A 17483-nucleotide genomic window follows, 5' to 3' on the forward strand; every position below is an offset into this window, starting at 1 on the left:
TCCAAAAGAAATTTGAAAACAGTAGAAACAAACAATAAAAGTATTCTAAATGTTAATGCCCCTCCCTCCTTCCCTACAACGCTATAGGTTCAGCTTTCGGATTATTTCTTTTACTAAGGAAACCCTGTTCCATGGCTATAGCTCAACACAGTTGTTCCTGAGCCAGACCTGATAGGCTAGGGTTAAAGGTCAGCATTCTCACTGCTTCAGCAGCCCGGGTTTGGTTTCTAGGCGCAGAACCACATCATTCGTCTGTCAGTTGCCATGTTGTGGCGGTGGCTGACAAAGAACTAGAATGACTTACAAGTAGAATAAACAACAATGTACTGGGGCATTGGGGAGAAAAAAAAAAAAGGAGAGAAGATGATCAGCAACAGATTTTCAAAAAACAAAACAAAAAATAGCCAGAGTTGTTCCAAAAAGTGTATTCTCATTTAAAGAATATGTACTTCTGGAGGCAATGCCACTAGAACAATGAAGTAGAACATTTAGAAAATTTCCAAAACGTTTAATGCTGCTCTTTCATAACAGTGGTGCTGACTTGGCCAGAAGTCACAGGAAATCATTATCTCCTTACTTCTTGTTCACATTGTGAAAAATGTTACACATAGGTAGGCACTTTAAACCTAGTCTGGAAGACTATGTGATGCTTCTTAAAAGTTAGGGTATACATACATGAAGTTGTAAAAAATAATATGACCTTGGCCAAATATTACTATTTTTTCAGGCAGCACCCTAGAAATATGTATATAAAAGCTATGCACAAAAAAATACTTTCAAGTGTCAAGATTTTGTTTTGCATTGTTTTTTTAAAAAGGCTCAGTTGTTTGGAGGCACAGAAGGAGGAAAAGGGAGAAAAATACACATTTGGTATTTGCCTCCTACAGTGGCTGACTCTGAATTAAAGGTGAGTAAGTCAGTCAATACTCAAACCCAGCTTTGGATCTATTTTAATTTCCTAAGTTAAAGTCGGGGGGAAGAGAGGGAGGGAGAGTAGAGTGCAGGGGGAGAGGAGTGGAGGGGAAGAGAAGAGTGTGGGGGAACAGAGAAGAATGGAGCAGGAGGAGAGAAGTAGGGAGGGAGGGGAGAGGAGTGGAGAGGGAGGGGAGGAGGAGAAGGGAGAGAAAGAGGAGGAGGAAGAAGAAGGAGAGGAGGACTACACGGGGGGAGGAAGAGGACGGAGGGGAGGACTACACGGGGGAGGAAGAGGGGGAGGAAGAGGACGGAGGGGAGTTTTAAAACAGCTCAAAGACAATGAAAGGCTGGAATCAGAAAACCTGGAAGGACATGACGCACACAGACAATGCAGTTTTCCACTGAAGCATAAATTCTTCATTACATTATTTTTTCTCATTGCATTTTACACCATAGAAAATATCAACGTGGATAATAGTTAAGCTTCAACAGCCAAAAAAATTAATTTACAAAAATTTAAAGAAAATGCAGTGGCCGCATAGCGAGGAATAAGAACTTATCAAAGAACTACAAAGCTGGAAATGAGTTGTAGGGAAAAGGTGAGAAAATGAGGTCAGAAAGGTCATGGAACTTACAAAGACTGTATAACTCTTTATTCTCCACTAATAGTAAGATAAACTTCTAGGTGCTTGCCTTCCTCCTCAATTCTGTAGCATTCCTGACGGTATTTAGACCAAAGTTAGAAGTACTAAGAACGCAGCTTACTTTCCATTCTATTTTAGACTTTATCCAAGAAAACCATTAACCTTAGCATGCCAACTAGGTTAGCTCTCTCTCTACTGTCAGATTTTACAAATTCAATACGGAATATTTACAGAGTTTTTTAAAGCTCTGTAATTACTACTTGGGGACTCGCTGAAAACTAGTTATTCAGTTTCTTGAGATTATTTTTTTAATTACTAGACTGCATTAGAAAAGGATAATAGGTAAATTTTTAAAAAACAAACTTCCTTCTATTCACTATTTTCCCACCTTAGATTCAAGTACCTTCTAGGTAGGAGGGATAAAGAGGTAGAAACTACCAACCTGCTTATGTACCAGCTAACTGGTAAAGAGGTTCTTTTTGCAACTGTAGTTGTGATCTCCAACTTCATAAATGTACTTCTACATCAAGGTATTATAGATTTTGACACCAAAGCATATGTTACTACCCAATTGCCTACGAACATAGAATTTTAAACAAGAGCAAAAGATACTTTTTAAGACTATTTTGAAAGTAAAATAAGATGAAAACAGGCTTTTGAGTGATCGGCTGATTTTAAAATAAATAGTTGGTTTTAATAATTCAGTACTACTACTCAGCATTCATAAAAAATGCTTTCCAGCTGCAAAGCATATTATAAGTGTTAAATAAAGGATCATTATAAGACCCAAGAGATATCTGAGCATGATAATCTTTATTTTTGTGGAATCAAAAGTTGAGCTATAGGCTGTGTCAGCACATAGTGGCAATTAGTGGTGAAGCTACAGTTTCTATTAAAGTGCTTTCCTCCACTCCTGTCCCAAACTCTCATGCTCCCACCTAGTAGAATACGTCCTCTAAAACAGAGTAAGCATAAGACAAGTGCTTTTGTACCTCCCATGCATTCCCTTAAGTCTTTATTAAACATCTATTTATGTTTCAAGCACATTCAAGGCACCTGGGAAATACTGATCAACACAACAGACCAGGATCCCTACTCTCGTGGAGCTTGTATTCAAGGAAGGGAAGATAGCAACAAACAATAAACAAAATAAGTAAATAAACTACATAGTATATTACAAAATGAAAAGTGTTACGAAAACAAAGTAGCATAGGTAAGAACTGGAGATGTTGGAGCGTGTTCAAGTATAATTTTAAATATGGTAATCAGGATAGGTCCCATTGAGAAGGGAAGACTTGAAAGATATGGAAGAATCAGCCTCGTGGATATTAGAGACAAGAACATCCCAGGAAAAGGAGTCAGTGCAAGAGCTCAGAGGAGCACCGCTGGAGTATGTGAGGAACAAGGCTGGTGTGGTCGAAGCAGAATTGGAGGACAGAAGGAGGGGTGGGGAAATAGTAGAGGATGAGCACAGCAAAACAAAGTGGATGCGAGATCATACGGGGCCTTAGAGGCCATCGTAAGGACCTGGCTTTTACTCTGAATGAAATGGGAAGCCAAGGCACAGTTTTGAGTAGAAGAGTGACATGATCTGACTAAAGTTTTAAACGGAACATTCTGTGATGAGAATAGACTATGAGGGGAAAGATCAGTTAAGAACTACTTCAGTTACACAACTGAGAGACTACTGTATGTTGGGGTAGACTAATTTACTATGACAAGTCAACTTATGTATATAATAACTAGACACAACAGAAGCTTATTTCTTGCTTATATAACATTCCTGGATAAGTATTTGGGTCAGAAAGACACTGTCCTATATACAGGCATCTTCCATCTTGTAGCTCCACCATCTCCTGGTTTTTATCTGGACCCAAGCAGACGGGAAAATAATAGGTAGAAAGTTTGAATGGGTCTGGCATCAAAGCTCACGTCTATTCCACAAGAGAAACTTGACTTACAGACATAACTATCTAAAAGAAGCTGGGGAACTTTAGTCTAGCTGGATTTCCAAGGAAGAATGGAGTTTGGTGGGTATCCAGCAGTTTCCACAGTTCATACCTGAATGGTACCTACAGAGATAATAAGAAATGGTAGGATTCTGGACATATTTTGCAAATAAACCCAATATGGTTTCCTGATGGATTAATTCTGAGGTAGTAAGAAAGAAAAAAAAAGTCAAGGATGATGCATGGTTTTTGATCTGGGCGACTGGAAGTAAGGACCTGCTATTAACCAAGGTGTGGAAGGCTGTGGCAAAAGCAGGTTTGGGAAGGAGGGTAAAGGTCAGTTCTATTTCCAGTGTGTTATATTTGAGACGTCTCTTAGACACCCGAGGGAGGATGGAGAATAGGCAATTGAGTATATCGTGTGCATATACTGGACTGGAAATATAAGTTGTATTAAAACCTAAAACCAGTAAGATCATCAGGGAGTAAACAGAGGTCGAGAAGAAATAAGGATCAAACACTGAGTCCTGGAGCACTCGAACATCAAGAAGTCAGAGAGAAGAACCAGCAAAGGAAACTGTGGAGACAGGAGAAAAACCAAAAGACTGTAATGCCCTGGAAATGAAGTGAGAAAACGAAAAATCAAGGAGGAAAGTGTCACTGACTATGTCAAGAGCTGCTGACAGGATAAGCAAGAGAAGAACCGACCACTAGATGTAGCAGGGTGGGAGTCACCAGCGACCTTGAGAAGTGGTTCTGGTGGGGTGATAGTGGGTCAAAGCCTAACTAGAGAGGGTCTAAGAGAAAATGAGAGGAGCAGGATCAGAAACAGCTAGTACAGACAACACTTTCAAGTGTTTTCTACAAAGGAGAGCAAAGAAATTGGGCAGGGCAGATGGAAAAAGTAGGGTTAAGAGAATTTTTTAAGATGGAAAAAATAATAGGATGTTTTTAGGCTGATGAAAATGATCTTATAGAAAAAGGAAAAACTGTTGATGATGGAGGAGTATGGGCGGGGGTAGGAATTGCTAGGATTATGTCTTTGAGTAGATGAGAGGAAATGGGATCTAGTATAGTGGAGAGCTGGCTACCATCTAGGATAATGGGCAAGAATGCAGACTATGTGGACCCAAATGCTGATGGGTGAGTAGATGTGGTGGTGGAAGTTCTCTTTCGATTGCTTTGATCAGGAGTAAAGTAGGAGACAAGACCATGACCTGAGAGGACAGGGAGCAAGGTACTGGAGATCCGAGGGGAAAGGAAAAGGGTGGAATGGATTAGCAAAGCACAGCAGGACTCCCAGGGACCACTAAGCACCAACTTGAGGTTCACAAATTGAATGTGAAGCCTGGTGAGCACTTTGTTTCTCTCCAGCCATATTCAGTTTCTTGGGAGTATGTGCTGAGCAGGCAGAGGTAGATTTCCACAAGGTTGTGGTTTTGCCAAGCAAGTAGGACATGAGAGAGCACCATGAGAGGGAGTTGACTGGTTCCCCAACATCTACTAGATTAGCCCCTCTCATTCAACCCCATGACTCTTGTCACCAAGTCCTGTGAATTCTACTGCTTTACACAGTCCTGTTTCCTGTCTCTCTCGGCTATTCCTAGAACCAGTGTCTTACTGTATGCCTTTATCACTTTTCACTAGGGTTACTGTAATCCCTCCTAAACCAGCCTTTTTTTCCTCTAAAAGGTCCATCCTTCTCCTTGGCCCATCTTCCACATTGCAGCCAGAATGTGCTTTCTAAGCCTAAATCTGATGATGTTTTTCTCCTGCTTAAAACACTTTCACTTCCCATAGCTATGAGGATGAAATCCAAACTTGTAAGCTTAGAACACAGAAGTGTGTAATAGTGCTGCCCACTCAGCACTCTGCTCTCATCTGCCACTCTCCCACAAGCACTGTGCACTCGGCCACAGGAACTGCACGCACATGGAAGGAGATAATTGCCACCAACTCTGCTGTAATGGTTGATTTACTGCTCATTCCCCACCAACACAGTAAGCTCCTTAAGGAGAGGGGTCTTGCTTTACTTGACTTGAATCCTGAAGACTTAGCAAATAGCATCCCCTCAGAGAATACTGATTGAATGAATAAATACATACATGTCACAGAAAGAACTGAAGCCTCTCTAAGAGATACAGACATTAACACACACATTTCTATAAATGGTATAATAAGAGCATTGTGTTGCAAAATAAATTACACAACTCATTCATTCATCCAACAAACTTTTAATGGTCTTTACTGCACACCGGTCACCATGGCCAGGTGCTGGATATAATCCACTGGGGTCAGACAGGTAAGTAAGTAATGATTACTGTTGACTTCCTACTTTTATAACCAGATCTGAAGAGAAACTTCTAAAAAATACATGCTAGCAAAATGTATATCGAATATACATCTAAGTGGTATTGTGACTAGAATTAGAGTATAATGTAAACTATGTAACTTTCTCCACATTTCTCATTACGCTCACAGCCTTGATTTGAGTTTGGTGCATTCCATCCAGCCTCAGTCAGCTTTAACTGACCAGCCTTGAAAAACACAACTACAGTCGTTATAATAATGAGGAGCTGTGTTCAAAAATGTGCTCCAGCTCCCTGTGATGCCAACTCCAAAAATGGGTCACACAGAGTAGATTTGGTTATGTGTTTAAAAGTCCTAACTACATTCCCACTGTTTGGGTGCCAGGGGAAAAAAAAGGGCGTCCGTTCTAAGGCCTCATGTTTAAGAATGAAGAATTTGACCATGTTTAAGACTTTGACCATTAAGAATGGTCAAATACCATACTGGTTTGATTTACATAGTTTTAGTATGAATCAATTAAAGACATGGAACTTCTTTGGTGTCTCTATCTAAATATATATATTGTATGCCTATATAATTTACACCTGTGTCTGTCTCTCTATACACATACACACATATATACATTTACTTGAATTCAACCAGGTATTTGATATAAAATAAGAAAATAACTTTTTACATAATTAAAAATCACACAAGTATATATTTTATACTTATATTTACTATGAACTATATTTCACTGAATAAATTATATATTTATATCAATTTATATTGATACACAAAAATATATACCATTACTTTATGAGTGATAAGGGATTTCCAAGGGGAAATCTGATTATATGACATTATATATTTTACGTGCTAACTTCAGAATTAACCCCACCATAAGATACAAGTGCATCAGAACAGCATCATTAAGAATCATTTTCAAGCTTTAAACTATTTGCTTGGTTTCTAAAGCATGCCTAAAATACTTAGTTGTGGACCTGGGCATCTTTCCCCTTTAAAAAGAATTACCTAATATCTAAATTTCAAAATTTTCTCTAAACAATAGCCTTTAATAAAAAACTTTCTATGTTTTAGCAGTCACAATGACAATTGGCAAGAATTTCTGAAGTTAAAAAAAACGCATTAGTTACAATTTTATTTTCTGTCACATTATGTTACTTCTTACTATTAAATATATTGTGTTTTAGCATTCTGCCTCCAATAATTTATGATTTGTTCTAACTGTTGACTAATTCAGGTTTTAAAATAAGGTGCTACAGATCTTGTTCTCAAGAATGCTAAGAGAAATTTAGCTGAGAAAAAGCAGAACACGAAGAACTAAGGGCTTGGACCACAAAAGAAGGTCATAGGGGCTGGCCAGGTGGCATAGTGGTTAAGTTTGCATGCTCTCCTTCAGTGGCCCAGGGTTCATAGGTTCGGATCCCAGGTACAGACCTATACACCACTCATCAAGCCATGCTGTGGCAGCGTCCTACATACAAAATACAGGAAGACTGGCATGGATATTAGTTCAGGGACAATCTTCTTCAAGTAAAAAGAGGAAGACTGGCCACAGACGTTAGCTCAGGGCCAATCATCCTCACCAAAAAAAAAAAAAGAGAGAGAGAGAGACAGAAGGTCATAGACACAGCTAGTCACTAAATACCGATTCCCTTTGGGTAAGCATAATTTCCCAGCCTCTGAATTTACATTCTGTGATATAATGTTATAGTTAGAAGAATAGGGAATGGACATGTGCACATACAAATGAGCAGCGTCAGTTCCCCCTTTCTCACAACTGTAGTAATATCCTTAAAGACAAAGTCACTGGATCCATTTTTATAATTATAATTAGCATCCATAGATAATAATTTTTATTTAAAAGCACCATCAACTTATCTATTGTATTAACTTTTCTCTTTTTCTCTCTACATTTCAGAGCTAATTAAACCCTATTGCTTTTTCTCCCTTAAAATATAGTGGTCACTTAGTGTTTAATGCCCCCAAACCAATTCCTTAGTTAAATATTTGAGGCTGAACTTCAACTGGTTCCTCAGGCTGTTTTTATCCTTATTGTCCGCCACTCCCAAGAACCTTTAGTTCTTCCAAACTAAACATTTATCATTTAATCAAAACTAAGATTGAAACTTTTCTTTCTCCAAGAAGTATTTTTAGGTTAGCTCCATCTCACTGATTAATCCTTTACTTTCACCTCAAATGGATATCTAAGTTATTTGACTGTATTACAAGAATTTAATGGGAGTCATTATTGCTCAAAATAAGTAGTCTTGCAGCATTAGTGGATTATAAATACTTTCAGTTTCTATATTTATAAATCTAATCATTAGAACCATACTGAGTGTGAATGTCATTTCTTTAAAAGGGAAACCACTTCCCCCTATTTAGTAACTGCCGTTTAGTTATCGCCTGGTGAAAACAGGAAGACACTGAGCACTATAGAGATTGGTCAAAAATAGAAACAAGTGGTTATCACTACTAATTTCTAAAATAAATATATGCATCTTATGCATGCATATTTAATCTTTATTAAGCAGCCAAACTTAAGCAACTAACAGATCCTCAGTTTTGAATACTGTGTGAGGATGTTTACACTGCACAAGGGGAGCCAGTCCACAGTAAATCCTTTTGCACGTGGAGCAGCATTCCTTGCCCATCAATGTGCCACTAGAACATGATCGATAATTTCTTGTGAAAGAAAACTAAGCACAGTGAAAATGATGAATAGATTCCTCAGCTTAAGTAAGAAAATCTCAATTGCTCTTCTGGGTTCCCAGTACTTATATGCCTTCCTTTAAGCAACAGCATGGAATATGACAGTCTAGTTTTTCAAGGGATGGCGTACTCAGTCAACCACATCACAAAACTAAATCAAGAGAAATTATCTGCAGAAACTCTAAGAGCCATCCACTTCCCTGGCAGTCTGTGTCGTATCTTTGCACGAGGCGGATCACCAGAAGTCTATACACTTGGACCACATCAGCTTAGCCCTTTAAAAAGAAGCTTCACTGATTTCTTGCTCCTTAATGTTGTGCCAACTGCTGTAAGAAACAACTGTCAATCCACTTTTGCATGGGCTGTGAAACTACAGTTGGTCACTGTATGTAACATCCATAAATGTACTTCACATACTAACCTACCCGATTTTTTTAAAGAATTTAATTCAGGTAAAAACTGGATCCTATTTGCCTTTCTGATCCTTAAGGTTTAAGCACTTATGACTGTGATCCTTTTTCACACAATTATATTGATCCTCAACCAGCACTGCAATCAATTGGCATACTTGTTGCTTCTTTTATTTTCCCCAACTTTTCTTTTCTTAATCCTTTTATTACTTTTGTCTTCATTTGTGCGGTCTCAAATTCTTTTGAGAAAGGCAAAGTACAGATATTACGTTACTAATACTTCTGGACTTTTCAAAGAACTACTGCCAATGTTTCACTTTCAGTTAAAAGTTTAAAAAATTGTGTCTGGAGTATGAAGCAAAATGGAACATTACACTTATTAAATAGCAGTTAGAAAAAATTCTCACTACATGTAAAATGACTTCATCATCCTTGATCACAGCACAGTAGCAATGAAATGCAATCACCAAGCACACACTCATTCCATACATACATATATGCAGACTGGACATCTACATGTATTTATTTTCTTTCTTTTTTTTTTTGCTGGGAGAGATTCACCCTGAGCTAACATCTGTTGCCAATCTTCCTGTCTCTGTCTCTGTCTCTGTCTCTGTCTCTCTTTTCCTCCTCATAACCCCAGTACACAGTTGTATATTCTAGTTGTACGTCCTTCTAGTTCTTCTATGTGAGCCACCACCACAGCATGGCTACCGACAGAAACAGTGGTGCGCTTCTGTGCTGGGAACTGAACCTGAGCTGCTGAAGCACAGCGTGCCAAACTTTGACCACTAGGCCATCCAGGCTGGCTCTACATGTATTTAAACTGCAATAGGACATTTAAAAGATAATTTCATGAAATTCCTGCCTAAGTTTATGGGTTCTCTTTGTGACTAACTATATAATTTCAGAGCTATTCAATGTTTTTTTAAACCAGATGTCACAATAACAAAATCTATTTCAACATTTTTTTAAATAGAGAAGCAATTCTTTCTCATAGTGTATCATCTAAGAAAGTTATAATTTTATATTACCTCATATATAGTCCATATTCAAATTTCTCCAGTTGCTTCCAAAATATGTAGTTTTAAAGAGAGAAAGAGAGAGAGAGATCTCTATCTCCAGGACCCTACCAAGGTGCGTGCACTGCATTTGGTAGCATGTCTCCTTGTCTCCTTAATTTTAGAACAGTCTCACCACTGTTATTTCTTTTATGAAAATGACATTATTCACAAGCCCACGACAGCTGTCTTACAGAATGTGTTCTGGATTTGTCTGATTCATACTTCATAAACAGATTTAAGTTCAACATTTTTAGCAGAAATACTATATAGGTGACATCGTGTATGACTCATTGCATCACTTCAGGAGACAAATGTCAGTTTGTCCCATTACAGGTAATGCTAAATTTGATCACCTGGCTAAGAATGTGACTGCCAGATCTCTCCACTATAAAGATGCACTTTTCTCTTTGCAATTCATAAATAATTGGTGAGACTATGTGAATATCCTGTTTACCTGAAATCTTTCACTCAATGGTTTTAATATCCAATGATGATCTTTGCCTCACTCAATTATTATTAGTGCAAATCATTACCATTCCTTCTATATTTTTAGCCACCATTCTGCTGTAAAGAACAACTTCACATTTTCCCCCTCTTTTTTTTTCTCTTTGTACTGGGGTAAGTTTTTCTTTGTTTTTTTAAGTATGATTATGGATTTAAAGATTCTCTTTTCATTCAATGCATTATGATTCATTACTATCATTACTCTTTTTGATATCAAATTGTTCCAAATTTTGCCTGTGGAACCCTTCAAGTGGGCTCTTATATCTTTTTGACATGTTCCCATCCATTTTTGAGCCTTTCTTGCTTTCTGACATAACAAAATGTTCCAGGGTGTCTCTGTCTCATGTTCTGGGATGAGGAATTTCTCTAAGGAGCACTGGCTCCTTTGAGTAGGAAACAGTATTTGGAAACCAAAATTCGGGCACTGGGTATGGGTATGTTCATTCTTACTGGGGCATCAGTGCTTCTAAGCCCTTTCCATGCACTTTTAAAACACACTTTTAAAAATCTATGAGTTCATATTGATAACTCCAATTCCGGCTCAATACCACAGTGTACTCCTCCATTTCCCTCATTCCATATTTATGTCTCCTAAGAATGCTGGCTTCTCCAAACCCAACATAATTACTCATTTGCTCTATCTTATATAATACACAAAATTATTTTAGAATTACTACATAAATACCACTAACAACAACAAATCTACTAAGTATGGTTAAAGATCTTTTTGTAGGTTACGGTTCTTAGAATATTTCCCTTTAAGTTTGTGCAGTCAGAATAATATGTTTAGAAGCTACTTAAATTAATTTTTTGGTGATTATGTTATAAATTCGTTAAGTTCATTTGTCTCTATTTATATTCAATTTGGAGGTTTGCTTTATCATTTTTATTTAATTCTGATGTCTGAATATGCGAAACATTTGCATAGTTCACAAGTCACAACTATGTCAAAACACGTCCTCAGAGAACTCTCACTTCCCTCCTTAACCTCTCCGCATCTCTCCTCACCCGCTCCTTATGGATAACTGTTCCACCGGTCTCTGGGTCAATCCTTCCTGCATTTCTCCTTTGCAAAAATAAGCTTTATTTTTTTTCTTATTTTCCCTTCCTTATTACTAAAAACAGACCATAATTACTATACACACATTTTGTAGCTGGAAATCAATCCACGTCAGCTCAGAGAAATCTTCCTTATTCTTTTTACTATTATAGTTTATTCAGTCTCCTATGGACAGACATTTAGGTTTTTCCCAATATTCTGCTATTACAAATAATCCTACAATGACAAACTTAGAGCATATGTTATTCCATATCTGTACAGGCAATTCCTCAGGGTAAATCCCTGGAACTTGGACCAGCAGGGCAAAACGTAAATACAGGCATAGTTTTGCTAGATATTACAAAATCCTCATAAAGTTGTAGCATTTCACATTCCCATCAGCAATATATGAGAGCGTCTGTTTCCTCACAGGCTTATCAACTAAGGACATCCTAATTCTTTGAACCTTTGTCCACCTGAAAGGTGAATTGGCTCTCCATGTATTTTAGTTTACATTACCCTTATTATTAACGAAGTTGAACATCTTTTCATATATTGCCATGTGACATATTTTTTTTGGTGAACTGTCCCTGTCTTTTGTTCATTTTTTAAATCATTTTTCAATGGAAAAATTACTTTGATAAAGCTACAATGATCCCTCTAAACTTTGTTTTAAAAAGGAAAGAATAAAACACAAAAAATGGAAGAAAAATGTATGAATTAACTGAAAAGAATACTAACATCACTTAAAACTATACTGTCGTATTCAGACAGTCCATTAAAAAGTGGCAGTTATTTCAAGTGAGAAGAAGGTTAAGAAAAGTGCACTCAAGTTTGCTAACTAGCAATAAATAGTTAATCCCACAAATAACCAAGCCACTGAGGAAGGTCAAAGCTTGGGGAAGAGCTGACTGAGACATTTTGCTGTCATGGTTTCATTACACCCACCTCATTAGTGCAGGTCATTCTTCGAGGGTGAGGGGCTTCCTGTTGCAGCTGATACACTGCGAAGGGAGAAGGTAAAGACGTCAGTTTCCTTTATGCAAAACATCTGACTATATAAGGAATCACAAACTGGTTGCTATTGTATGTTTACCATAAAACTGTGGTACAGTCCTACTTGTTATTAAGTTAAAATTTGTTATAAACAAAGCAAAGAAAGTAAACCAAACTAAATTTAGTGAAAGCGCAGGAGGAAGCACAAAGAGAAAAGTCATAATCCACACAAGTGTCTTTTTACCTTATAACAAAGCACTACTGGATATCTGGCTCTGTCTTCCATAATCTGGTCATTTACTGTCCCCAATTTTTGTGGATGTATTACATAAAGCATGTCTCCGATACAAGCAAATAATGGTTATGTGTTTTTAAAGCACATTATTAAGTGTCAAACTTGAAACCAAAATTAGGATTTATACGCTAGAAGTAACAGATTTTCTGTTTTTCTCCCTTGTTTATATTACAAACATCTATCTTCAAAGATAATCTCCCCTAAAAACAAAATTTCTGAGTCAAAGTTACCACACTCTTTCAACTAGGGCAAATGCAGCAAAAGAAAGAATTCTGGTACTGAAATAACTTACCAAGGAGGGGATAATTTTTAGGGTATCTGAAACGGATTAGTGAAAATTACACCGATACTATGACATTCCAGCCTCACTTCAGCCTTTTTGATTTGAAATGAAGAAGGAGCGAATAGAATGTGTGGTTATCAGAGAAAGTATGTTTATATATATCTAAGTTTATCTTTGGGAGAGATTTTTTTTTCTATTTCTACATAAATAATCACATATAATTAAATTTAACACCGTATTTAAGTACTTAGACATTCTGTCAACATAACATAAAACTATCCAGACATCTGGGATTGTCAGATAAAGAATGACTCAGATTTCAACTGGATATCATTATACAGACTCCATCTCTGACCATATTCACTCATACATATCATAGGAACATATATAAATACACACAATTAGACTATATATATAACTAGACCACATATATGCATATACACAATGTATATACCGAGAATATACACAAACACACATCAGTGTTATGTATTGCTATCTAAAGGTGATATAGCATTGTGGCTAAGAATTTGAACTCTTGAATCAGACCACCTGGGGTTTGAACACTGGGGCTTTGCCACTAACACCGCATAATGTGCCTCAGTGTTCCTCATATGTAAAGTGGGGATAACAGTAGTTTCCACTTCATAGATTACTGAAAGGATTAAATAACTTACTATATGTAAAAGACTTGAAATAGTCCCCAGCACACAGGACACACTCAATAAAGATTAGCTATTACTACAAGTAGCTGACTGATATTAATACGTAAAATCCTTTACAATAATATTTGGTTACCAGGATGCATCTTGAGTTCATCACCAAAACATAACACCACAGTAATGCTATAATTTAAAAGGCACTGAGAAGATTCAGATTTATTATTTAAAAAATCAAAAACAAAGCAATCTCTCAGTTAATAATGTTTGAAATTTTACTGATAGAAATCTATTCCTTTGCCTTTTCCTCCCGGGTGCAAAAATCTCTAAGAGAGGTAATACATTAAAATAGTTTTAGATACCTACATATTATTGTGAGAGTTAGTTTTTCAAAAATATTCCTGTGAATATATGTGCATAGATTAAAGAGATGATATGAAGGGAGTAACTGTGAGATGGGGAAGGGAAGGAAGAGAGCACTGAAACCAGCTTTGTCTGGTCCTGACAGTGAGAGCATGCGTCTCTCACAGAGATGCGTGTAAACCCCCATCCTCCCTACAGAAGCCCAAAGATGACTTGCAAACAGGGAGGCTTCTTCAGGTCCATTCCTCCACATTACTAACCGTGTAAGATGTGAGAATTCAGTTCACATTTCTGCTTTGATCAGTAATTCTCAAAAGATCAGCTGTTTTCCTTCATCAAGAAAATGCTTTGGAAGGTACTGTCATTTACGGAAACTCAATTATGAAAATTGAATGGCAGTCAACAAGGACACTTTAAAAGTTACTAGAGAAAGTAAAATGTTGATTTTGATTCAAAGTACAAACACTGTAGAACCTGGTTATCATCAGAAATGCAGCCACCTATTCAGTAAGCAAACATTAAGCTAAGCCAGTATGAAAAAAGGAGGAACAATATTGTCACATGAGAATCTCACCCTTTGTTTTAATCAGAGTTTCAAAGGGTATAGTTCTCTTTCATGAGGAGGAGTAATTTTTAGATAAATGCCTCCTTATTGGCTACCAATGGTTAGTCTATTTTTAAGACTTATTTTTTAATAAATAATATATAAAGGGAGGCCTTTGGATATTGTATAACTGAACATAACATATGAATTCAGGGAACACCTATCAAAAAGATCATTAAAAAACTATACAAAGTAATAAGGACTAGCTAATTCAGGCCCTTCCCAGATTAGAATTTTTGGTAATTTAAATTGGAATTCAGCTGAAATTTTAATTGCACAATCATTAAGTGATTCACCAAAAATTAATAACTAAATTCAAGATGAGAAGATATATGATTAAAGTACTTAACATTTTCCAATCACCTTAAAAGTGTCACTGCTTGTAAACTTCTTAATGAATTTCTCAGTACTTAGAGACAGAAACATTGTTAAGTTCAGAGTTCACAAGTTGGTATCTTGAGGTCAAAACTGGCTCACTTATATTTGGCTTGCTGTTTTCTAAATTTAAATTCGTTTTTAACATTTAAAAATTAAGAAACCTGGGGCTGGCCCTGTGGCCTAGTCGTTAAGTTTGGCACACTCCACTGTGGAAGGAGACTGGGGTCAGTTCCTGGGCACAGACCTGCATCACTCACTGGCAGCAACCCACATACAAAATAGAAGACGACTGGCAACAGATCTTAGCTCCGGGCAAATCTTCCTCAGCAAAAAAAATATTAAAAAATAAAAATAAATTTAAGAGATTTAACAACAACAAAGCAGAAAAGAATTCCAGCTTCTCTTGAAAAATCAGCACATGTGAAACATCGGACCCAGAGTCTTAGATGAACATAACAAAATGGAGCTAATTATGAGCTACCTGCTACAGACAGGGAATCGACGCTCTACTTTCTCGCAGTTGCCCACCTGGCTTACTTGCCTCATTTATTACATGTTAGGTCCCTGGTTTAATTCAAGCAATATATATCAAAAAGCAATAAAACTATATTTATTTAAAAAGAGTGACCTCAACTTAGACTTCTTGTTAATTCTATTTTCCTATCGGTTTGTACTTGTAAGGATTTAGAATTAAGTTTTCACAAGCTCAGTTGAACCAAAATCGGAAAGCAGAACAGAGGCATGGGTAAAATAAACTTCTTACAGAATCACAGTGAAAATAAGTTTCTTATAGATCTCACTGTGAAAAGCTATTCAGATCCCACCATGCTAAAGACAGGGAAAAAAAAACCTAACATGCTGCAAATCTTGACACTAAAATTTAACTGTCCCCTTAGTTTTATAGACGTAACACATTATAAGGGAACAACCAGAACCTTTTGAATAGTTTTTGTTCTGCTTATATGTCCTTATGTGGACTGACATACTTGATTTTTTTTTTTTTGAGGAAGATTAGCCCTGAGCTAACTGCTGCCAATCCTCCTCTTTTCACTGAGGAAGACTGGCCCTGAGCTAACATCCATGCCCATCTTCTTCTACTTTCTACGTGGGACGCCTACCACAGCATGGCTTGCCAAGTGGTGCCATGTCCGCACCCGGGATCCGAACCGGCGAACCCCGGGCCACTGAAGCGGAACGTGTGCACTTAACCACTGTGCCACCAGGCCGGCCCCTTGATTTTTTTAAAAATCTCAATCCATTTAGATTTTACTATTGAGAAATTTTTTTCAATTATAAAAATTAAAGTCACTTCACAGAGAAGATGATGACTGCATTATGGTTTGTCAGTCCCTAAGACTGTTCATAAAATTGACTGTCAGTGATCAATTCTAAACAAGATCTATCTAGGTCTGGCCTCAGAATTAAACAAAGCAGCTCAACTATTAAGGGTCCTGGGCAGGGCTTGCTGCCCCAGTTACTCAAAATTCCAGTCTCTGACGATGAAATAAGGGCATCACAGGCTTGTCGGTCTTTAAAACTTTTCATATTAAAATGCACAGATTCCTGGACAGATGAACTTTTAAAGGTACTATTAATAAACACCCTACTGGAGATTATTTACAGCTGGCTGAAGATAAAACCATAAAACTGATAATGGCAAAGAGAATACAAACAAAAAAGCAAATTAAAAAACTCAACCTGAATCACAATTTTTTCTGGGATCAGAATTTGGACAAACATTTAACAATCTATATGATCATCATGACAATTACTTCCATGTTAGAATGCAATTTTTGCACGTTTTCTTATCAGTTAAAAATCTGAGCATGTTCAAATTCTTGGAAGACAACATCAACATCATGATTTTATAAGAAAAATCAAACAAGATCGGTTTTAAAAATGAACCTTTCCACTTGACTTTAACACAGTTTAATCATAAAATTTCCTTGAATTTGAAGTTTTTTCATTTGATGTTCAGAAGATTAAAAGTCTATTCTAACAATTTGCTCCCTGTTTCTACTATTAAAATGATGGCTGATGGGGAGGCCAGCCCCATGGCAGAGTAGTTAAGTTCACACGCTCTGCTTTGGTGGCCAGGGGTTCGCTTGTTCAGATCCTGAGCACAGAGCTACATACCACTCATCAAGCCATGCTGTGCAGCAACCCACACAGAAGAATAGAATGACCTACAACTAGGATACATAACTATGTACTGGGCCTTTGAGGAGGAAAAAAAAGAGGAAGATTGGCAACAGATGTTAGCTCAGGGCCAATCTTCCTCACCAAAAAAAAATTAAAAATAAATAAAATAAAATGATGGGGGTACATGGTGTACTCAGGCACTGAAGTTACTAA

General features: G+C 37.1%; 1 protein-coding gene across 4 annotated transcripts in view; it reads right to left on the reverse strand.

Annotated features, from left to right (window-relative positions):
- The window catches only part of CHN1 (chimerin 1), a 192271-nt gene that overhangs the window by 122263 nt on the left and 52525 nt on the right, over positions 1 to 17483 (reverse strand). For all 4 annotated transcript variants that reach the window (XM_046659708.1, XM_046659709.1, XM_046659706.1 and 1 more), the window contains one exon: positions 12502 to 12557. In XM_046659708.1, the coding sequence (XP_046515664.1) occupies positions 12502 to 12557 (56 nt within the window). The remainder of the gene's footprint in view (positions 1 to 12501; positions 12558 to 17483) is intronic.

The sequence above is a fragment of the Equus quagga genome, chromosome 4, assembly GCF_021613505.1.
Source record: "Equus quagga isolate Etosha38 chromosome 4, UCLA_HA_Equagga_1.0, whole genome shotgun sequence".
NCBI lineage: Eukaryota > Metazoa > Chordata > Mammalia > Perissodactyla > Equidae > Equus > Equus quagga.